Source organism: Dipodomys spectabilis, unplaced genomic scaffold (genome assembly GCF_019054845.1).
Source record: "Dipodomys spectabilis isolate Male_0828 unplaced genomic scaffold, ASM1905484v1 ptg000789l, whole genome shotgun sequence".
Classification (NCBI taxonomy): Eukaryota; Metazoa; Chordata; class Mammalia; order Rodentia; family Heteromyidae; genus Dipodomys; species Dipodomys spectabilis.
The window spans coordinates 56,104-79,459 of NW_024871466.1; the positions used below are offsets into that span (position 1 = coordinate 56,104).

The window sequence follows — 23,356 nt, forward strand, 5'->3', positions numbered from 1 at the left end:
GTGTGTGTGTGTGTATATATATATATATATGTACCTTCTCTAACTTATTCTCTTTTTCCAGGGGTAACCAGACCACTGGTCTCTTGCTTTTGCCCATTTTTCCAACTACCAGGCGTGAGGTTAAAACCTAGCCATGGATCTTTCTAATCACGGTTTCCTAGCTCCATTCTGAGACCTTCTCATCTGGGTAAGAGGCCAGGGGTTAGGGCCTAGTATGGTAGCACACACCTATAATCCCAGGAACTTGGGAGTGGGGCCACTCAAGCGAAATTCTCTTAACTTTCTCTGGAAAACAAAGCAGGAAATACATAGAGGTGGCTCATGTGGTATGAGTTCCCACCTGGCAAGCAGGAGTACCACATTCCAGTGCCAGCAAACATGAATTAATTAGAAAGAGGATACAGGGAGATTTTTCAGCAGATCTAAGGAACATAAATGATCCTGAGGATTTTATTAAAATAATACCCCCAATGCATACATCCGTACATACTTTTATTATTATTTCTTTGTGCCAGTCTTGGAGCTTGGACTCAGAGCCTGGGCACTTGTCCCTGAGCTTTTGTGCTCAAGGCTGGTGCTTGACCACTTGAGCCACGCCTCCACTTCTGGCTTTTCTGGTGGTTCATTGGAGGTAAGAGTCTCAGGGATTTTCCTGCCCAGGCTGGCTTCTAACCATGATCCTCAAATCTCAGACTCCTGAGTAGCCAGGCCATCACCTGACTCTCTACCTCGGATGCCCCTGAGAACATGTCGATGTCGGAGGCTCCCTGGCACAGATCTAGGCTCGCTTTGTCTTGAGCATTTACACAGCAAGGCAAAGGTTGAGACCCTTGACCTCTGGAAAGGTGCTTTCCCTGAGAGGAAGCAGCCGGGTAGATTTGCTCTTTGTGTTTTCTGATTACCAATGATGCTGAACTTCTTTTCACGGGCTTTATCTGCTAAGGGTTTATCTCTTTTGGAGACATGTCCGTTCAAATCCCTTGCTCGACTTTAAATTCATGCTGTTTTTTGGTGTTCACTGGGTTTTTGTTTTGCTTTGCAATGCTGTGTGTGCCAGTCCCAGGATTTGAACTCAAGACCTGGGCATTATCCCTAAGCTTTTGTGCTCAAGGCTGGTGCTCTACCACTTGAGCCATAGCTCTATTTCTGGCTTTTTTTTTTTTTGGTGGTTCATTGGATATGAGTCTTATGGACTTTCCTGCCCAATTGCTCTTGGAACTCTAGTGTTCAGATCTCAGCCTCCTGAGTAGCTTGGATTACAGGCATGAGCCACCAGTGCTAAGCTTTAATTTTTTGTTGTCAGTTGTGGGGCTTGAACTCTGGGCCTGGGCGCTGTCCCTCAGCTCTTCTGCTCAAGGCTAGTGCTCTACCACTTGAGCCACAGCACCACTTCCAGTTTTCTGGTGGTTTATTGGAGATCAGAGTCTCACGGACTTTCTTGCCCGAGCTGGCTTTGAACCGCGATCCTCAGATCTCAGCCTCCTGAGTAGCTGGGATGACAGGCGGGAGCCACCGGCACCCTGCATAATTATTTTTTTTTTTAGAGAAGCTAAAGGGCTGGATGTAGGGAAGTGGGGAGGAGAGGGGAATGGGCAAGAAGGAAAGGGAGAAAGGGAAGGAGAGAGAAGAAAGAGGGAGAAGGGAATGGGAGAGAGGGATGGAGGGAGGGAGGGGGATGTGGGGGAGGAAGGAGAGAGGAAGGGGAGGAGGGAAAGAAGTAGGGAGGGAGGAAAAGAGGAAGGAAATGGAGGGAGGAAGGAAGAAATGAAGGGAGGAGAGGAAGGTGGGAAAGAGAGGGAGAGATGGAGAAAGGGAGGGAAGGGAGGGAGGACAGAAAGGGAAGGAGGAGAGGAGGAAGGAGGGAGAAAAGGAGGGGAAACAGGGAGGGGGGAGGAAAGGGGCAGAAGGAAAGAGGGAGTGGAGGGAGGGAGGGAGGGAGGAGGGAGGAGTGAGGAGGGAGGAGGGAGGAGGGAGGAGGGAGGAGGGAAGAGGAAGACCTCTTGGGATGTCAGAGGCAGGAGGCCTGACTTCCTGTCTCTCTCAGGTAAACCTTCCCATTTGCTGCCCCTCCCTCGGTCCCTGGCCTGTTCCCGCCTCCTCTGTCCCCTGGGGTGGCTCTAGCCTTTTGATGGGGGTCCTGAGGGGTGCTTTAGGGGCCCAGGGGCTCAGATGAGCTGGGCTGGGCAGAGGAACACCCAGCCAGAGCCGGGGCTCAGCCCCCGAACCCCACAGCTCAGAGGGCAGAGCCCCCAGCTACCAAAGTCGGAGAGGGGACTGAGGCCCTGGAGAGGGGAGAAGACTCCAGACGCCCCATCCTGGGACGGGCCCTGAGGTCAAGTCCCAGGGACAAAACACGGGAGTGTCATGGTCATCAAGAACACACAAGCGTGTACACACAGGTGCATGCACACACACACACACACACTAACATCTCCTGCCCTGTGCCAGCCTACCTGGGGTCACATCCACTCACAGAGAATCCGGGACTACAGCAGAACCCTACCCTCCAGTCCCGTTGGCTTGGCATTCATACACACTAGGTGGGCATCTCCGTCCTTGGAGATGTGCTGTAAGCAAACCCAGCTGCATCCCGACTCTGCCCAGCCCACCCTGCCCAGCCCCACCCTGCCCAGCCCCACCCAGCCCCCCCCTGCCCCGCCCAGCTCCCCCCTGCCCAGCCCCCACCCCGCCCGGCCCCGCCCCACCCCGCCCCGCCCCACCCCACCCCACCCAGCCCCCCCCTGCCCACTCACACTCAGCCCCTCCCCCAACATCCTTCATCCCCCACTGGCTTTTCTCTGAAGAAGCCCGCCCTGAAGGGGGAGACGGGGAAGACTGGAAGGGATGGCTCCAGATGTGGGCGCCTGATGTGGGCTACCGAGTTCAACCTGGCTACTTGTAAGGGTGTCCTATTACCCTAAGCCACATCCCAGGGGCAAATAACCAAAGTAGGAGCATCTCACACACACACACAGAGTCTTCAAACCTCTACCAGCGTCTTCTCCTTGATTAATTTATAGATACATATATACACACATGAGTGTGTACGTGTGTAAAACATCAGCAGGGCGCCGGTGGCTCCCGCCTGTCACCCCAGCTACTCAGGAGGCTGAGATCTGAGGCTCACCCTTCAGAAAGTCCGTGAGCCTCTTATGAACTACCAAAAACGAAAAACAAGTTGGGAGGGGAGCTGTGATTCAAGCAGTAGAGCGCCAGCATTGAGCCCAAAAAAGAAAAACTTGGGGACAGCCACCTCGGCCCCCTGAGTTCCAGCTTCCAGGACTGGTTACCCCCCCCCCGAAAAAAAAACCCCAACTTTATAAAAGGGACCGTGTCCCGCAGCTTCCCCGTGGGGGAAGGCCTCTGCTTCTAGCTCAGCCGGCCATGCCTCCCTGGGGCACCACACATCTGGAAAGGCAGCATTCGAACCCTGTGCCCGAGATCCCTACCACTTGCTCAGGACTGAGATCCCCCGGATTGGAGAAACTCACCACAGGGTGCAGGGCCAGCCATGGTGTAGCTTCAGCCCAGACAGGGCCCCCCGAGGTCCCGGAGCCTAGCCGGCTCGGGGATGGGCTTATGCCGTCCTCGGGGCTAATTCCATCACGGCTCAGCGGAGGGTAGATGTGCCCGCCCCTGGCCCGCTGCCACTTCCTCCTCCTTCCCCGCCATCAGCGCGGCCTCGGCCCAGTCCCGGCTCGGGTGTGGAGGTCCCCTCCCCGCCCCACCCCGCCCCGCAGTGATCGGGCTGGGGCCTGGCCCACCGGGGTTTGCAGTGTTTACCCCAGCAGCAGCTCTTAACCTGGTTCAGGCGTGAGAACTCAGCCGGATTATCTCATGAACCGTCTGTCTGATTCGTTTCCAATCCTGCCCGCAAAGCCACCTTCCTGTGGGCCTATGAATGGGATCGTGGGGGGTGGGGGGCGACACCCCTGAAAAGGACAGAAAGTGGGAGGTATTTTGTTTTTTTTTGGGGGGGGTGTCGGTCGTGGGGCTTGAACTCAGGGCCTGGGCGCTGTCCCTCAGCTCTTCAGCTCAAGGCTGGCGCTCTACCACCTGAGCCACAGCGCCACTTCTGGTTTTCTGGTGGTTCATGGGAGATCAATGTCTCAAGGGCTTTTCCTGCCCGGGCTGGCCTTGAACCACAATCCTCAGATCTCAGCCTCCGAGTAGCTGGGATGACGGGCGGGAGCCACCGGCTCCCAGGTAAGTGGGAGGTGTTTTAAGACTCCCCGCCCCCCCCAAAAAAAAGACACGCTAGGACCAGAGATGCTATTTGCAGCCCCCCCCACACCTTCTAGTGTATGCTTTCTCTCTCCTAGTGATAAATTGGGGGGTCAGGATTGCCCCCAACATCTCCCCAGATGCCCAAGGCGTGGGGATAAGTATACAACACAGAAGCGGCCAAAGGGAAGCTGCGGGTGAGATTCTGCCCCAACCCTGGGCTTTAATCCTCTTATTCTTTATCCAGCACCTTGAGGGGTCCCCCAAAGGCGCTGTTTGAACCCCAACAACGATTCTATAAAGTGAGGCGTAGCCTTGCACCTGTTTTATACGTGAAGATCTTATGACATAAAAAGTCAATGCCAGACGCCAGTGGCGCACGCCTGTCATCCCAGCTACTCAGGAGGCTGAGAGCTGAGGATCTCGGTTCAAAGCCAGCCTGGGCAGGAAAGTCCACGAGCCTCTTATCTCCAATGAACCACCAGAAAACCAGCAGGGGTGCTGTGGCTCAAGTGGTAGAGCGCCAGCCTTGAGCTGAAGAGCTGAGGGACAGCGCCCAGGCCCTGAGTTCAAGCCCCACGACTGACACCAAGTCAAGCAACTAAGACATGTCTCTAAGAGATGTCCTGGGCCCCTGTGCTTAGTGTCCCTCTCCCCTGCAGAGCCTTCTCCTTGTTTGCATCCTATGAAGTCTCTCCACGTCTCTTCCATCCCATCCGCACAGGAAACAATCCCGCCATGGCTCCGCGAGTGCTTTCCTTTTGGCTCTCTCCCTGGGTCTCGTGGCCTCTTTCCTCCAGAGGCACTGCGTTTGGGGGCCTCTTTGAAACGTAGTTTCCAACCAGGCCCTGGTGGCTCCCGCCTGTAATCCCAGCTACTCGGGAGGCTGAGGGCTGAAGATCACGGTTCAAAGCCAGCCCCGGGCAGGAAGAGTCTGTGAGACTCTGATCTCCCAGGAACCACCAAAAAGCCAGAAGTGGAGGCATAGTTCAAGAGGCAAAGCACCAGCCTAAGGGGCAGTGTCCAGGTCCTGGGTTCAAGCCTCAGGACCAGCCCACGCGCACGCACGCACGCACACACACACACACACACAGAGTGGTTTCCCAGTCTGGCTTTTTCTTGACCATCATGAACATGTCTGCAGCCACACACGCGGCCCCGGCACAGGCCATGGATGGCTGACGGCTCTCCGTCTAGTTTCTCTGTGGCCAGGGACACCCGGGCCCCGGACAGTGTTAGGCCACCAGTCAGAAGAGTGACAACCAGCTCCGCACCTATGGATCTGGTTTCCCCCGGAGACAGACTTTAGAGGCTCCTCGGAGATGGGGAAAGAGGCGTGAGCCGAGAGATGACAGCCCTGAATTATTAAGCAGTTACATAAAACGTCCATCTATCCGGCCTTCCCTCTACCCAGCTAAACGCTCCCACTGCGCCTGCTCCTCACAACCGCCGCCATTTTCCTCTCTTGTGGCTTCTCTTTGCAGTAACTGAAACCTGGCCAAAATCTAAGAATGGAGCAATCCCTCGTTCCTACGAGAATAAGGCGGGGGAGCTAAGCCATGGGCTTGGTGTGGAGCACCTGAGTTCTGAAACTGGCCCTGCCTGTGGCAGCTGTGCAACGCTCAGCTAGTGTCCTGACTTCTCTGGGCTAATTCCATGTCCAGGAATGGGACAGAGTCTAATTCCACTCCAACTCCATCATGCCCAGAGTTGAGTCTCCCTGTCTAATTTCTCCAGACGTCTAAGATCTGTTTCCTTGTGGGTCCATCTTCTCCCCCCCCCCCCCCGGGGAAGCCCTCCCCACACGTCTGTGGGTGCGCATGGCGGTGCTCAGGAGCGACCCGGGGCTGGGTGTGAGTGGGTGCTGCCCACGTCCCTCCCCGCCGGGGACCTGCAGTGGGCAGAGCCCGAGGGAGACGGCGGTGCCCCATGCACTGCTGCTGACATCCTCTGTGACTCAGTTTCCCCATCCTGATCCCCGCGGCCGGAGATCGCCCATTTTTCACAGCTCCCGGCTTCCAGATGAGGAAACTGGGCCTGAGCACCAGGAAGGAGCCTGGTGGAAGCTCTGCAGCCTCGCTGGACGCTGCACCCCGGCGAGTATGCACCCCGGCCCACGGCTGCTGAGCAAGGTGAGCGCTTGGTTGGCCTTTATTGTGGGGGGGGGACAGGGGGACAGGCCCGGGGGGCCGGGGGGCTACCGCGCACCCGGCCTGCTGCAGGCCCAGGGGGCCAGGGGGCTACCCCGTGCCCGGCCTGCTGCAGGCCCGGGGCGCGCAGCCGCACTGCAAGGCGTGGAGGACCTCGTGGAACACCACCGAGCCGTTGGTGCAGTGCAGGGCCACCCGCATGGGCTCGGTGCGCGCCGGCGAGCAGCAGGAGCACTGGTCCTGCACGTCCTCCGTGTCGATGGAGTACACGGCCTTGCTGGAGCAGCGGCCCTGCAAGGCACGGAGCGTGGGCGAGGCCGTCAGCCGCTGCGGGGAGGCCGCGTCCCCAGGCCTCCCGCGCTGGGCCTCCCGCGCCAGGCCTCCCCGCGCCGGGCCTCCCACACCGTGCCTCCCGCGCCGGGCCTCCCCGCGCCGCGCCTCCCGCGCCGGGCCTCCCGTGCCGGGCCTCCCGCGCCAGGCCTCCCTGCGCCGGGCCTCCCACGCTGGGCCTCCCGCGCCAGGCCTCCCCGCGCCCCACGGACACGCAGGCCCGTGTGTGTGCAGGCCCACGTTGCTACATCTGTCCACTCGGGGACACAGGCACCCTCTCCTGTAACTCACTTCCCCTGCTCTCTAAAGGGTCTGGCTGGTCTCTCTTCTGGGGTGGAAAGTTTCATGCATTTAAAAACATTCACTCTAGGGCTGGGAAGATGGCTCAGTGGTACAGTGCTCGCCTCACATGCATGAGGCACCCAGAAGCAGAAAAAGCCAGAAGTGGCGCTGTGGCTCAGGTGGTAGAGCGCCAGCCTGGAGCTGAAGAGCTGAGGGGCAGCGCCCAGGCCCAGAGTTCAAGCCCCACAACCGACAAAAAAATAAAAAATAAAAACATTTACTCGAAAAAAAATACACATGACCTTTATAAAAACAATTAAAGACCCATGAAATGAAAAAAAATAATAATCCAGAAGAGTCGCACTGAGTTGAAGACATTTTGGAAACATCTTAGTGAACTGCACTTTACGTCCGTTTTCCTTTTACGTGAATATATATGAGAATGCAGGGTGACTAAAACATGTATAACTGAATATGTCTAAAAGTGTTGTCAACAAGTCTAAAATAAAAAGTTCTTAGGTAATGAGCATCATAAGTAAATAAGTAAGTACAACCTAAAAAGTGTTTCCAGTACCAGGCACCAGTGGCTCACGCCTGTCCATCCTAGCTACTCAGGAGGCTGAGATCTGAGGATCGTGGTTCAGGCAGGAAAATGCAGGAGACTCTCATCTCCAATTAAGCACCAAAAAAGCAGGAGGTGGAGCTGTGCATCAGCCTTCAGTTGTAGAGCTCAAGGACAGCGCCCAGGCCCTGAGTTCAAGCCCCCAGGACCAGCACAACAGCAACGAAATGCTTCCAGACTGGCGGGTGTGTTGGCTCCCACCTGTAATCCCAGCCACCAAAAAAGTTGGGAGTCTGGGAAGCCATCCTAGCTTAGACAGGAGGTTTAGACAGGAGGATCACTGTCTGAGGCTGGCGCCTGGAGGACCCTATCTGAAAACCAACTAAAGCAAAGACAGGCTGGAGCAGAGTGCAAGTGGCAGGTCACAAGGTCCAGAGTTTAAACCCCAGTATCACAAAACCTAAAAAAGCAGAGGGTAGATAGACAGACAGACAGATAGCTATGGATGGATGGATGGATGGATGGATGGATGGATGGATGGATGGATGGATGGGGTAGATGTATGGATAGCTATTTCCAGTTCCTCTCCTCCTTGTGAACTTTCTAGATCCTTCTAGACTATAACTAGAGTCATGTCCAAATAAAAGCTCAGCCCTCCCTCCCTCCCCGCCCCCGTCCCAGGCCTCCTGGAGCCTCGGAGCCCTACCTGGCAGTAATGGATGTCCACTTCATCCTGAGACTTGCAGTCTCCCACTTTGATGTACTTCACGCTGGCCGTGACGTCCCGACAGTCCACCTCCTCGCCTAGGGGGCAAGCGAGAGACGGGGCGTGGGGGAAACTGAGGCTCTGAGCGCAGAAGCATCTGAAGAGAAGCCTGCTTCACGTCTGGCAAGCCGCCACCGCCAGCTCCGTCGCTTCTGGCCCCTCGGACTCCCAGGTCGCCATTAGTGCAGGACCGTTTTAGTTGCAGACGGAGCCTGGCGGCACCGTGCACCCGCCGTGGCATGTGGAGGAGCCTTGCATTCATCTAATTGTTAATTATTCCCGGAAGCGAATGGACACAAACAACCTGCCAAGAACTGGGGATGATAGCTAGCGGACAGGCCCATGCCAGGACCAGCTCTGCGAGGCCGGGAGCCCTGGACGCGATTCTGGGGTCCTCTTTCAGGGTGGTTTGGTTACAGCACCTGCAGGGGTAGCCAGCTCCAGTGGCTCACACCTGTAATCCCAGCTTCTCAGGAGGATGAGGTGGGAGGATCCTGGGCAAGGAAGCCCATGAGACTCTGATCGCCCGTGAACTACGTGGCGCCGGGGCTCAAGTAGTGAAGCGCTAACCTGAAGCACAAAAGCTCAGGGGCAGTGCCCAGGCCCTGAGTTCAAGCCCCAGGACTGGGAGTATGTGAAGTAATCCCTGTTTTCCCTCTGCTTTCCTAGACTAGAAAAACAATCACGAACAAAATCATATTAAGTGAAGAAAAACAATCGTGAGCCCATGAATGCAAAACACAGTAAGAGCCAAACAAGTAAGTCAAATAGAAATGAAAAGGGAAAAAAAGAGAGAGAAAGAAACAAAAAAAAAATTTAGCCTGGGCAGGTAATTCTACATTCTTGTGCTCATGAACAGGAGAAGGTGCTAGAACACTGCCTGGCTCTGTGGGGAGTGTTAGAGATGGTCAGTACCGCCCCACCACTAGGTCAACCACAAGGTCAAGAGCAACCAAGAGTCAGAAAGAGAACCGAGACTTCCCGGCCTGTGGGTCTTTCAGAAGACGCCTTCTGCTCTCTGCAACGCAGGGCACACAGTAGGTAGGCAGGGCACACAGTAGGTAGACAGGGGACACAGTATGTAGAAAGGAAACACAGTAGGTAGGCAGGGCACACAGTAGGTAGACAGGGGACACAGTAGGTAGAAAGGAAACACGGTAGGTAAGCAGGGCACACAGTAGGGAGGTAGGGCACATAGTAGGTAGACAGGGCACATGATAGGTAAGCGGGGCACATGGTAGGCAGGCAGGACGCACAGTAGGTAGGCAGGGTACACAGTAGGTAGACAGGGCACACAGTATGTAGGCAGGGTATGCAGTAGGTAGACAGACAGGGCACACAGTAGGTAGGCAGCGCACACAGTAGGTAGACGGGGCATACAGTAGGTACGCAGGATACACGGTAGGTAGACAGACAGGGCACACAGTAGGTACGCAGGGCACACAGTGGTAGACAGACAGGGCACACAGTGGTAGACAGACAGGGCACACAGTAGACAGACAGGGCACACAGTAGGTAGGCAGGGCACACAGTAGGCAGAAAGGGAACAAGGTAGGTAAGCAGGGCACATGGTAGGGAGGCAGGGCACACACACAGTAGGTAGACAGGGCACACAGTAGGTAGACAGGGCACACAGTAGGCCTCTGCTAGCCAGCGGGGGGGGGGGGGGGGCCTCCCTCTCTCCTCTCCAACTCAGTGTCTCCTGCAATGAATCCCCGCGTGCGGGCTGGCAGTCTGCGCAGACCATCGCTGGAGAGCGCGCGCGCTGGGGGTGCTGGCTGGGCAGGGCAGGGCCTCTCTCCTGTCAGATCCGCCAACAACGGAGACCCCAGGAGGGGAGGGGCTCCAGAGGCGGGAGGACAGAGGAGGGGAGGGGCTCCAGAGGCGGGAGGACAGAGGAGGGGAGGGGCTCCAGAGGCAGGAGGACAGAGGAGGGGAGGGGCTCCAGAGGCAGGAGGACAGAGGGGAGGGGCTCCAGAGGCGGGAGGACAGAGGAGGGGAGGGGCTCCAGAGGCGGGAGGACAGAGGAGGGGAGGGGCTCCAGAGGCGGGAGGAGGGGGGGGGGAGGGGGAGGGGCTCCAGAGGCGGGAGGACGGGGGGGGGGGGGGGGGGAGGGGCTCCAGAGGCGGGAGGACAGAGGAGGGGAGGGGCTCCAGAGGCGGGAGGACAGAGGAGGGGAGGGGCTCCAGAGGCGGGAGGACGGGGGGGGGGGGGGGGGGGGGGGGGGGAGGCGCTGCCTGGGGGCCTTGCGGGGACTGACTAGCAAGGGGAAGCCAACTGCTCAGCGCAGGCCCCGGCATAACGGCCGGCCGGGGATACTTACGTGGTATTTAATATGTATTGAACAGATTTTTATTAACTATTTAATAAATTGTACATTTTTATTAAATGCCTTATTTCTAAACTACCTCTTACATATGCTAAATATTATATATTAATGTAGTCCTTATATTACCTCTACTTAGAGTATCTATATTATATTTTATATATTTACATACTACATAATATACAATGTATGACATCTTACATATATTATGTATATTAAATATTGTTATTTACTGTTGATTAATGGTTAGTTACATAGTATCTAATCATTAGTTGATTATTCATGTCGGTCGTGGGGCTTGAACTCTGGGCCCGGGCGCTGTCCCTCAGCTCTTCAGCTCAAGGCAGGCGCTCTACCACTTGAGCCACAGCGCCACTTCTGGTTTTCTGGTGGTTTACTGAGTTAGAATTTCACAGCCTTTCCTGCCTGGGCTGGCTCTGAACCACGATCCTCAGATCTCAGCCTCCTGAGTAGCTGGGATGACAGGTGTGCGCTACGGGCACCAGCTGAATTGATTTTTCCTTTTTCTGGAATAGGACCCAAGCCCAGGCCGGGCTTAGCACCTGAGGACATACTTACAAGTGTCACAGCAGGTCCCTGGGATTTTCATGATCTTCCCCTGGGAAAACAGAGAAATAGGAAAGGTCACGTGGGCTCTGGGCACCTCCCAGGTGAGCCTGCCGCCCACCACACCTGGCCACGCTCAGGCAATTCTGATTGGCTGCTGCTCTTCTTGTTGTGTGGGGAGGATTTTGTTGTTGTTGTTGTTGTTTATTGTGTTCCTAGGCTTGAACTCAAAACTGGGCCGACTGACTTAAGACAGGCGCTCTACCACGTGAGCCACACCTCCACTCCCAGCTTTTTGCTGGTTGGAGATTAAGAGTCTCACGGACTTTCCTGCTGGCTTTGAACCTGGATTCTCAGGCCTCAGCCTCCTGAGTGGCCAGGACTGCAGGCACCGCCCTGGTGGGTTTGAATTCTCTCCCAACAAGTCACCAGGCTCATTATCCCCAGGGACCCTGCAGCCAGCTCCGCCTCTCAGCTCCTACCCCAGGTGACCGAGCCTGCCTGCCACAAGTGAAAGATTCTTTATCTATTTGGCAACACCTGTGGGGGGCTTAAACCCAGGCGTCCCCACTTGCTAACCAGGAGCTCTACCCATTGAGCCATGGCTCCAGCCCCTTTACGTTATTTCTTGCCCAGTAGGGCCTGGACCATGATGCTCCTATTTATATTTCCCACCATGGCTGGGATGACAGGCGTGCACCAACAGATCCAGCTTTTCTGTTGAGATGGGGCCTTGTGAACTCCTCTGACTGAGAGAATTAGAACCCCAGGCTCCCACTTCCTTAGCAGCTGGTGCCGGGGAAAGATGCTTTCTTGAACATTCAAGAGATCGGGGAACCTCTCTCTAACCAACTCTAACCTCTCTCTAACCAACTCTAACCTCTCCCTAGCCAACTCAATTTGGTCAGTCCATCTTCTATTTTCTTTTTGTCAGTCATGGGGCCTGAACTCTGGGCCTGGGCGCTGTCCCTCAGCTCTTCAGCTCAAGGCTAGTGCTCTACCACTTGAGCCACAGCGCCACTTCTGGTTTTCTGGTGGTTTATTGGAGATCAGAGTCTCATGAACTTTCCTGCCTGGGCTGGCTTTGAACTGTGATCCTCAGCTCTCAGCCTCCTGAGCAGCTGGATGACAGGCGTGAGCCACCAGTGCCTGGCTTCATCTGATCTCACACCAAATAAGAGGTCTGGCCTTGTGCACAGTAAGAATTCTGTCCCAGGTGTCAAGGACAGACAGGTGGAGGCGGAGGCGGGGGTGAGCTGGGACTACTTACGCCCTCTGCCAGGCATCGGTGCTCGTCGAAGGGCGGGCAGCTGGTGACCCTCTTCTCCCAGATGAACTCCCCCCGCTCGCTGACTCTGCACAAGTGGCTCTCGCAGCCGTCCTGGACCGTCTCGTCCCGCTGAAAGGCCGTGCGGGAGAGGGCGGGGCAAACACAGAGGCTGCGTCACAACGCTACGGCAAGCCCGGCTCTCCAGGCATTAAAGAAAAAAACCATGGCACAGGCCCATCCAGGGTGGCCATGCCGTCATCCCAGCTACTCAGGAGGCTGAGCTCGGAGGATCGTGATTCAAAGCCAGCCCAGACAGGAGAGCTGATGAGATCCTTCTCTCCAATGAACCACCAGAAAACCGGAAGTGGCGCCGTGGCTCAAATGGTAGAGAGCTAGCCTTGAGCAGAAGAGCTCAGGGACAGTGGCTAGGCCCCGAGTTCAAGCCCCACGCCCAGAACACAGCAGAGCGGACTCTGTGTTTACCAATGCAGTCACTACGAACAGAGACCCCTCCGTCTACTGCGGCCACACAGCCAGTGACTAGTGACTGACGGAAGGAGACGAGCCAGCACCCCCCAACCCCGCACCCAGCCCCAGCACCCCTCTGTGTCCACCCTGATCGCCTGTCCAGGTCCCACAGATTCTCAAGACTAGAAAAATGATTATCAAAGATCATCCAACATGAGGTCCTACAGCCACTGCACCCTGAGCAGCCAACAAAATAACCCAATCAGGGGCGGGCCCGGGGATTCCGGAAGCCACTCATCTGCTCTGTGACAGGAGGAAGAAGTAGAAAGAGAAGGCATCACACACACACGCTCACACACACATGCACACACATGCACACACACGCACACACACGCGCGCACACACATGCACACACACGCACACACACGCGCACACACATGCACTCACACACGCACACACACGCATGCGCACACACTCACATACACGCACACTCACAAGCGCGCGCACACACGCATGCACACGCACACACGCGCGCGCACACGCACACGCACGCACACGCACGCACGCGCACGCACACACACACATGCACACACATGCACGCACACACGCACGCACACGCGCACACGCGCACATGCACACACACGCACGCGCACACACACATGCACACGCACACACGCGCACGCGCACACGCACACATGCACGCACACGCACGCACTCACACGCACACACGCGCGCACGCACACACACATGCGCGCACACACACACATGCACATGCACACACGCACACACGCCCCCGCACACACACACACGCATGCGCACGCACACACACGCACGCACACACATGTACGCGCACGCACACGCGCACACACATGCACACACGCACACACGCGCGCGCACGCGCGCACACGCGCACACACGCACGCACGCACACGCACGCACGCACACAAACGCGCACGCACACACACATGCACGCACACACGCACACGCGCACGCGCACGCGCACACGCACACACGCACACGCCCCGGGAGCAGAGCAGGTCGGTGTGATCCAGGCTGGGCCTCACCTTCAGCGCCAGGACCTGTCCTCCTCGCAGCCGGATGGTGCAGGCCGAGGGCCGACACCGTCCACAGCACTCCCCCTGGCCCTTCTCCTCCAGGTAACCCTGCATCCGGGGCAGGCAGGGATCACAGTCAGCCTTCCAGAACATTCCAATCACAGAGGGACTGCCACTGCTGGCTTCCCATCTCTCCTTCCCCAGGGTCTGAGAGAGCCAACCCGCCCTAGCCAACTTCCATCCACTCCAGCGCACCCCACGGCACCCCTCCCTCCCTCCTCCTATGCACGCCCCACACTGTCGCGGTCCCATCTATTAACCTCAACCCCACGCTGACAACTGCAGGTCAAAAGCTGAACGCTTTATGAAACCATAACCCTTCATACATCACCTTAGACTAGGGCCCTTTAAAGCCCAGCTACTCAGGAGGCTGCGATCTGAGGATCACAGTTCAAAGCCAGCCCAGGCAGGAAAGTCCCTGAGACTCTGATCTCCAAAGAGCCACCAGAAAACTAGAAGTGGCGCTGTGGCTCAAAGTGGCAGAGTGCTCGCCTTGAGCAAAAGAGCTCAGGGACCGTGCCTAGGCCCCAAGTTCAAGACCCACAACTGACAAAGAAGAAAAAAAAAGAGTCTCAGACTTTCCTGCCCGGGCAGGTTCAGACTTCAAACCCCAGGACTGGCACAAAAATAACTAAATAAATCTAAAATACATTTTCTTTTAAATGATAAAACTAGTTTTTAGCCTACCAAACTAGATCCTGGTCAGACCTACATTATGGAAGTAATTCAGCATTTGAACCGCCATCAGCAAAAAAAAAAAAAGCCAGATCAACTATTGTAAGCCACTTAAATGTCCAATACTGAAAATCTGGTTGTATATCATAAGGCAATTAATTAGTCAAGAGAATGCTATGTTGATGAGCACCCAAAGCAGAGCCTGAAAGGCAGCTGTTGACTAATTCTTTGTGTGTGTGTGTGTATGGTCATGGATCTTGAACTCAGGGCCTGGGCGCTGTCCCTGAGCTCTTCAGCTCAAGGCTAGTACTCTACGACTTGAGCCAAAGTGTCACTTCCGGTTTCCTGATGGTTCATAAGAGATAAGAATCTCACAGACTTTCCTGCCTGGGCTGGCTTTGAACCTTGATCCTCAGATCTCAGCCTCCCGAGTAGGTAGGATGACAGGCGGGAGCCACCAGCGAGTGTCCAGTGAGCTGTTTCTTAAAAGACACTAAGCTGCAACTGTAACATCACCTATCTCTGCCAACAGAAGGTTGGTTTGGAAGACACTGCGGGAGAATGTTGAAAAGGAGCAGGACTAGATTGTAACTATTCCTCAGGGACGCCATGGGGGAGGGGGACTGTTCATCGCTTCCTGGTTCTTGGCAAGGCTCTTCTGTAATTACCGGGGGGCAGGCCTCACAGGTGGTCTTCCTGCACTCCAGCTTGAAGCCCCGGACAGCCCCCAGCTGCGTGGAGCAATGGCAGGTGGTGCACACGTCCACCATTACGCTCTTCCCCGGCTGGAAGCAGAGGACCCCGGATCAGGCAACTCACACCTGCCAGTCCCCACCTACCACATCCCCTGCAGCCAACCCCGTGCTGGTTCTTGGCAGCCTCCCCTTCTGCTCAAGGAGGAAAGATGGTCACCCCAGGAGGCAGCCAGGGCAGGGGGATGAGGGTCAGTTAAGAGCATGTGGTCAGCCAGCACGGGTGGCTCACGCCTGGAGTCCCGGCTACTCAGGAGACTGAGATCTGAGGATCCTCTGTTTGAAGCCAGCCATGAACCAGCATCAAGGCCAGCAGTGGAGCTTGTGGCTCAAAGTGGTAGAGCACCAGCCTGGAGCAAAACAGCTCAGGGACAGCGCCCAGGCCCTGAGTTCAAGCCCCAGGACCGGCACAGTGACTCCTGTGTGTGCAGAGCACGCTCCACATGCCTGAGGCTGAGGCCAGGGGTGAGGGCAAGGCGGAGGGGCCAGGCCCCAGAAGGTCCTACCTGGTGGGAAGAGCCCCCAAGTGCCCTTCTACTTGACCCTGTGTCCCCCTCATCCCTACACCCGCCGCCGCTGGCTCCAGGTCAAAGGTCAGCCACTCACCCCGATGATGGTGCCGTTGAGCACGCAGGCCTCCATGGGCTCTGGGGGAGGGGGGGGCACAGGGAAAGCAGCAGTGAGTGCGTGCAGGCCCTCCCCGGCCAGCCTGTGAGCCCTCCGGCCTTGCCCCCGTCCTAGCCTCCCGACACTGTCTGCTGGCCCTTCCCACCCACCCCTGGGTGCGGCGGTCCTTCTGGAGAGGCCCAGGGCCCGGGTGGAGGTGGGGCTCCGACCCCACCCCAGCCCAGGAGGGCCAAGGGCGGCACTTGCTTGAGTTTGCACGTGGGGGGAGAGGTGGATGAGGCCTGGGTTTGTGACAGACGGCAGTTCTACCCTGGGAACTTTTAGTCCCTGGGGAAATGAGCGGGAGGAAGAAGCAGAGGGTGGCGCGAGCTGCGCGCGCTGGCGGTCATTTGTTCTTCTATTTATCAGGCCGTAGCAAGTGGGAATCCCTCCCCCCAGGAGAGAAGAAGGCTGTGATTGGACAGGTGGCCTCCAGGTGAGAGGGCAGCTGTGATTGGACAGGTGGCCTCCAGGTGAGAGGGCAGCTGTGATTGGACAGGTGGTCTCCAGGTGAGAGGGTGAGAGGGCAGCTGTGATTGGACAGGTGGTCTCCAGGTGAGAGGGCAGCTGTGATTGGACAGGTGGTCTCCAGGTGAGAGGGCAGCTGTGATTGGACGGATGGCCTCCAGAATGAGAAGCCAGGGACGGAACCCCAGTCTTCCCACTCAATAGGAACATGGGGGTCACAGGGAGAAGGGCAGGAAGCCATCTTCACCCCCAGAGCTGGGCAGGTGGTAGCCTCCCTCGGGAAAGGGTCCTTTTTTTTTTCTGTTTGCTCTCACACAAACGCACCAGGATCCGCTGAGAAGCTGGGGGATGGCTGGAGCTGGAGCTCATCCTCAGTGCGGTTCCTGAGCTTTCTCACTCAGGGCTTGGCCTTCTACCACTTGAGCCATACCTCTACGTCTGGCTTTTTGCTAGCTCACTGGAGATAAGAACCTCCCACCGTTTTCTACCCAGGCTGGCTTTGAACCGTGAGCCTCGGATCTCAGCCTCCTAAGTAGTTAGGATCACAGGGGTGAGCGACTGGTAGCTGGCTTGGATGGGAACATTTCGACCCTGCCCACCCCATTTCCCTAAAGCATTCAGGAGCCAGAAGAGGAGAGGGGCCTGATGGCAGACGCAGGCCTGGCTCCGGGGAGGCCCTGTGGGCGCATCTTACCACAGTGGCAGCTGGGGCAGCAGGCTGAGGTCTCACAGCTCAGCTGGAAGCCCGTGGGGCAGGTGGGGACGTCCAGCGGGGGACAGGACACGTTGCTCTGCTGCACGAAGACCTCCTCGTTCACGCGGACACACTGGTTGATGAGGCACGGGTTCTCCTGGGCGGCCCAGCGAGTACCGACCTGCAGAGCACCGGGGGCCGGCAACCGTGACGCACGGGCTGGGCCTGCCCTCCCGTGCCCGGGTGCTGTTCTCACCCGCTTCTTGTGCCCTGGTGGTCGACCGCCCATCCAGGAGCTGAGCCTCACCCCCGGGGAGATAAACAGAGCTCTTCCCACAAGGGCCGCCCAGGGAGCCTGGGTCAGCCTTAAAGAGTCCTCACTCGGAGGCCGCAGCCTCTGATTGGTTCTGACTCCGGGGCTCTGGGGCAGAGGAATGAGCCTGCTTCTGGATGAGAGGCAGGAAAACTGACAGAGCAGGGCGGAGGATTACACATGACAAGAAAGATCCACCAATGGATCCGAAGGGGAAATGGAACGTCATCTAGAAAACTCAAGGCGTCATTCACTGGCTAACACTGAGGAAGAAACCCCTGGGTCTGTGAGGGTCAGGAGAGGTAACTCGGCCTCCTCCTGTTGGACACAGGAAGGCCCACAAGGGCACCTCACATTCACCCAGCGCCTGTGCCTGGAGGTGTTTCCCACACCCCCCTCCCCAGGATGGGACAGGAGGCAAAGCAATAGCCTCATCCTGGCATCCCCTACACGGAATCCTTGAGTTTAGGAAAGTGGCAGACAAGCAAGCAAGTGAGCGCCGGCAGGCAGGTCGCAGAGGAAGGAATTGGAAGGGTGGACGGAGCCAGGCACTGGTGGCTCATGCCTGCCATCCCAGCTACTCGGGAGGCTGAGATCTGAGGATTGTGGTTCAAAGCCAGCCCGGGCAGGAAAGCCCATGAGATTCTGATTTCCAGTAACCCACCAGGAAACCAGAAGTGGCGCTGTGGCTCAAGTGGTAGAGCGCCAGCCTGGAGCTGAAGAGCTGAGGGACAGCGCCCAGGCCCTGAGTTCAAGCCCCACAACTGACACCGCCCCCCCCCACCAACAAAAAAGGGGGTAGAAGGAGAGGGCAAGAGTGAAATGACGGAAGAGTCCAGAAACAAGACAAGTCGCACCGGCCGGACCCACAGAGTCAGGTGCAGGACTCCCAGGAGAGTGGCGCTGTTCGCCGCTCTGCGTGACACCTCTCCAGGCCTCTAAAGCCACCAGGGAGGCTTCAGTGGCAATCCCCGTGAAGCCTGGGGCCTGGGCCATGAGGCTCATGGAGCTTCAGAGGGCAGCAGGGTGGTGGAGACACCCCACAGCCAGCCAGGCAGAGCAGAGCAGAGCAGAAAACCCCAGGGAGGGGGCGGGCCCCTCCAGGTGGGGGGCTGTGAGGGCCATAGCCAGTCCCAGGGGTGGGGGGTGTAAGGTAATCACAGCTGGCATCCAGCCAACACCATCAGCTTCGCTAACCTCCCCAGGGGGGAAGCAGAAGGCAGGGAGGAGAAGCCAAGGGCCACATCTGACCACAGCCCGCACCCCCAGGCTTGGCGCCACTGTCCCCGCCCCCAGGGGCCCCACATACGCTCTTCCAGGAAGACTGCGCGTCGCCCCGCAGGGAGCCGTCCATCACCTCGCAGGCGGACGGCAGGCAGCGCCCACAGCACTCGCCTTCATGGAGGACGTAGGAGAGGCCCTGGAAGGCAGGAGGAGCACAGGTAGCAGCCAGGACACGGGGGTCCCCGCCCGAGCTCCGAGCCCGGGATTGGTGGGCAGTGCGCATAGACGCTTTCATCTCCGCTGTCGCCCAGTCTCAGACTGTGCCGACAGTCAGAAAACACCAGCCACGGTCCCTGGCCCAGGCCCACGTCTGCTGCAGAGGCTTACTAGGCCTCTGGAACATTCCACGTTGAAACCAACACAGTGTACAGGAGCTCTAAAAAGAGCCCAGAGTGCTGGGTGCCAGTGGCTCCCGCCTGTCATCCCAGCTACTCAGGAGGCTGAGATCTGAGGATCACGGTTCAAAGCCAGCTCAGGCAGGAAAGTCCGTGAGAATCTGATCTCCAGTAAACCACCAGAAAACCAGAAGTGGAGCTGTGTAGAATGCCAGCCTTGAGCTGAAGCACTCAGAGACAGCGCCCAGGCCCAGAGTTCAAGCCCTATGACCGACAAAAAAAAGAGAGCAAGCCCAGAGTTCACAGAGCATGGCCAACCAACTCAACCTTGGCCACGGTCAGATCTAGGCCACCACGCTGACCGAGAGTGTGCAGGATGCCCAGGTCTGGTCTCTGCTCTGATAGGGCTTCTGCCTGCACAGGTGAACAGCTTGACCCCAGCACCTCTCACCATGTGTGAACTATAAGCAAGGCCCATTGGCCCCTACAGTGAAAGCCCAGTCACCAGCCTGAGGCGCTGTGGAAGTGATAGAACCGTTAGGAGGTGGGGTCCAGCAGAAGGAAGTTGGTCATTGGGGTGGGGCCTAGCAGGAGGTGGGGCCTAGCGGTAGGCAGTTAGGTCATTGGGGTGGGGCCTAGCAGGAGGTGGGGCCTAGCGGTAGGCAGTTAGGTCATTGGGGGCAGGGCCTAGCAGGAGGTGGGGCCTAGTGGTAAGCAGTTAGGTCACTGGGCAGGGCCTAGCTGGAGGTAGGGCCTAATAGGAGGAAGTTATGTCACTGGGAGTGGGGCCTAGCAGGAGGAGGTAGGGCTTAGTGGGAAGAAGTTAGGTCACTGGGGAGGAGCCTAGGGGGAGGATGTTAGATCTTTGGGGGTGGGGCCTAACAGGAAAAGCGAGAGGAAGTTAGGTCATGGTGAGAGCTTAAAGGAGATTTGGAAACCTTAGCCTTATCCCCTCCCTGGCTCCCCCTGCCCCTCTGCTTTCTGCTCTACCACACACTGCCCACCACAGGCCCACAAGCAAAGGCGTAGCCAGCCACGGACTGAATCCTTTGAAGCCAGGAGTCAACATCAACGTTTCCTCCTGAGCTGATTTCCCCCTGGCTACTTTGTCATGGCCATGAACAATAAACCTGCAGCACACCGCACTGTAGAGACAGGCCCCTCCTGAGATCTCTCGCTTGAGATCTGGCCATGGTTTAAAGACCATGGCATTCCTCACAAAGTAAAAGTGATACGTGGAAGCGGAGCTGTGGCTTGAAGTGGAAGAGCACTCACCTTGAACAAAACAGCCCAAGGAGGGCAGCCAGGCTCTGAGTTCAAGCCCCACCACCAGCAAAAATAAAATAAAATAAAAGCAAAAATGGTGTGTAATGTGAGGGTAAGTAGGGATGGGAGAGGAAATAATGGGGGACAACAATGGAAGAGGTAACACTGACCAATTGTAGTCATAACCTAATAATATTAATATTACTATTAATAATAATCTTTGTTCAACTGCTTGATAACAAAATAAAAGATAATAAAAAGGATGCGTCATATTCATAACCTGACTTGTGAAATTGTAACCTCTTTGTACAACTACTTAATTTTTTCTTTAAAGCAACATGGGTGAGGAGGTCTTAGGGCCTAGCAGGAGGTGGGGCCTAATGAGAGGAAGTTAGGTGATTGGAGACAGTAGGTCTGTCCCCAGGAAGTCTGACAGGAAGGCCGCATCCTGGGAGTCTCTCTGCCTAACTCGCCACCTCTTGGAGGTCCCCGCATCTGCCCACTGCATTAGGATCATGCAATTGTCTCAGGAGCCAGGGGAAGACTCGAGCTTGCAGCTGAGTCCTTAGGAGAAAAGGCTTAGCTGGCCGCCCCACACCATCCCCCAGGCACAGGCAGGAGCAGAACCAAAGCCGAAGAGACACCAGAGGCGCACAGCACCGCCCCCCCCCGAGGGAGCCCCACTGCCTTCCCCCAGAGACTCAGCGGGAGTTCACGCCCTCTCTCCGGGACTCGCTCACATCCCTACCCGCGTCACCGGAGCCCTCCTGCAGCCCAAGCTCCGGGCGTGTACTGCGCATGCATGAGCTGCGAGGGACTGCAGAGTTGTGGATACGTCCAGACAACAAGATCCCCATCCCTCCACGGCCGGCCAGACACCCGAGACGCTCGTGAATGAGAGGAGGGCGCAGAGCACCCTGGAGAGAGTAAGGAACGCTTTCGGAGCCCCAAGAGCCTCCCCTGAGGCCTCTATGCGCGTTGAGCAGCCCGGGGAGGGGGGGGTGCTTCTCCATGGATGCACGCGATGATGCACCTCATCAGTTCCTGATCAGCGCCCCCCACATCCCATCCTGCACGCCTAAGTCCACGTCCCCCTCCCAGGACGCCCGCCCACTCCCTCCCCCAGCCAGCGTGATCCCCTTTATTTCCATTTTTTTTCTTTCGACTCCCCCCGCAAATCCCCGCAGCATGGATGAGTAACACTTGGTATGTCGTGTCCAGTGGGCCTCCTGGACCACCCACTGGACCACCATCTGTGATGAAGCTGGCACCCTTGTTTGCCTAGGCTGGACCTGGGCAGAGCTCTCCCCACCCCCACCTCCCAAGAAGCTAGAATTACAGGAGTGTGCCGCCATGCCCGGACTGGATGAATAGCTTCATGAGCTATGGGAGGTGGCAGAAGTGTTAGGAGGTGGGGATTATGAGTTAGTGCAAGCTCTCCCTCCCTCCCCCTTTCTCTCCCTCCCCCTTTCTTTCCCTCCCTCTCTCCCTCCCCTTCACTCTCTGCCCCTCACACCCCACTCACGGGCCGGCAGCCATCCTCGTCCTCGCAGGGCTTCGGGGAGCACTGGGCCGCGCGCAGGCCTGTCACCGCGTCCTCTGCATCCGTGCAGGTGCACAGCGTGCAGCCCTCCTCCCAGACCTGGCCCACGGGGTACGTGGTGCCTCGGTGAACACAGACCTGGAGACACAGAGGCTCCGTGAGTGAACGTGCCGCTTCACAGGTCTCCTCCGTGGGAGACGCTGCAGCTGCTGAGCACAGGTGGCGCGGCCATGCGCCCTCGTCTTCATCCTCCTCCCTTCGTGCCCCCAGCCCTGCAGACCCCTCGCTCGTCCACGCAGCCAGTCCCTCGTGGTTTGAACAGGACACGCCTGCTGCCTCCGTCCCCTGGACTCGCTGCCTCCCATGAGTGTATTTCTGTGTTCCACAAGAGAAGCTGGGACAAACTCACGCCCCAGCCTCAGACCTGACACAGGAAGGCCATGGGCCGTGGGGTGGCCGTCCAGAGGCTCCCACATGCTCTCATTATTCATGCCCTCAGTCTCTAGCCTCTGTGTCATAAAGTTACTGGAAGAGACACATGTTGCTTCTCTTTGGAAAGGCATTGAGCTGAGCACTGTGGCTCACGCCTCTAATCCCACCTTCTCAGGAGGCTGAGATCTGAGAATCACGGTTCAAAGGAAGCCTGGGCTGGAAAATTCCTCAGATTCTTATCTCTGATGAACCAGGAAAAAAACCAGAAGTGGGGCTGTGGCTCAAGAGGTAAAGCACCATTCTTGAATGAAAACTCAAGGACAGCACCCAGGTCCTGAGTTCAAGCTCCAGGACCAGCAGCCAAAAAAAAGTCTTTTGAAAAAACTGTTTCCCAGTCTACAGAAAAAAAGCTTTTCTCTGTAGGTTTTCAGCAGCCTGGCTCCTCACATGGGGAGCCTTCTAGTTAGACTAACTCGTGGCCTTAGGAGCTCTGCCCTGCGCACAGAACTGAGCTCTATGAAGGTACCAGCCCTAGCTGGGCGCTGTGGAGCAAGCCTGTAATCCAAGCCCCTTGGGAGGTGGAGATGGGGTGGGGAGTGGGAGGGTCATCATGTGAGGGCAGCCTGGTCAGAAATATGTTTGTGAGACTTCATCTCAACCGATGGCTGAGCACTGTACAGCACGTCTGCTCTCCCTGCTTTCGGGGGGGGGGGGGGGGTGGCTGGGTGCGATGGCCTGCACCTGTCACCCTCACCCCCTCACCATGTCCAGTCCCACATGGAGGAGGCCGGCACCCCAGGGGGCCCGACAACAGAGAGACCCTGCATGTGGACGGAGAGAGGCGGGAGAGCCAGGACAGACATCCTAG

The 23,356-nt window shown here is 57.1% G+C and overlaps 1 protein-coding gene across 1 annotated transcript in view; it reads right to left on the minus strand.

Moving 5' to 3' along the window:
• The window catches only part of Vwf (von Willebrand factor), a 117,006-nt gene that overhangs the window by 23,562 nt on the left and 70,088 nt on the right, over positions 1–23,356 (minus strand). Inside the window, 11 exon segments of the mRNA XM_042673279.1 lie at positions 5,377–5,506; positions 6,469–6,665; positions 8,255–8,352; positions 11,220–11,259; positions 12,478–12,606; positions 14,010–14,108; positions 15,404–15,520; positions 16,094–16,134; positions 17,316–17,496; positions 18,938–19,048; positions 22,039–22,194. Of these exon segments, the coding sequence (XP_042529213.1) occupies positions 5,377–5,506; positions 6,469–6,665; positions 8,255–8,352; positions 11,220–11,259; positions 12,478–12,606; positions 14,010–14,108; positions 15,404–15,520; positions 16,094–16,134; positions 17,316–17,496; positions 18,938–19,048; positions 22,039–22,194 (1,299 nt within the window).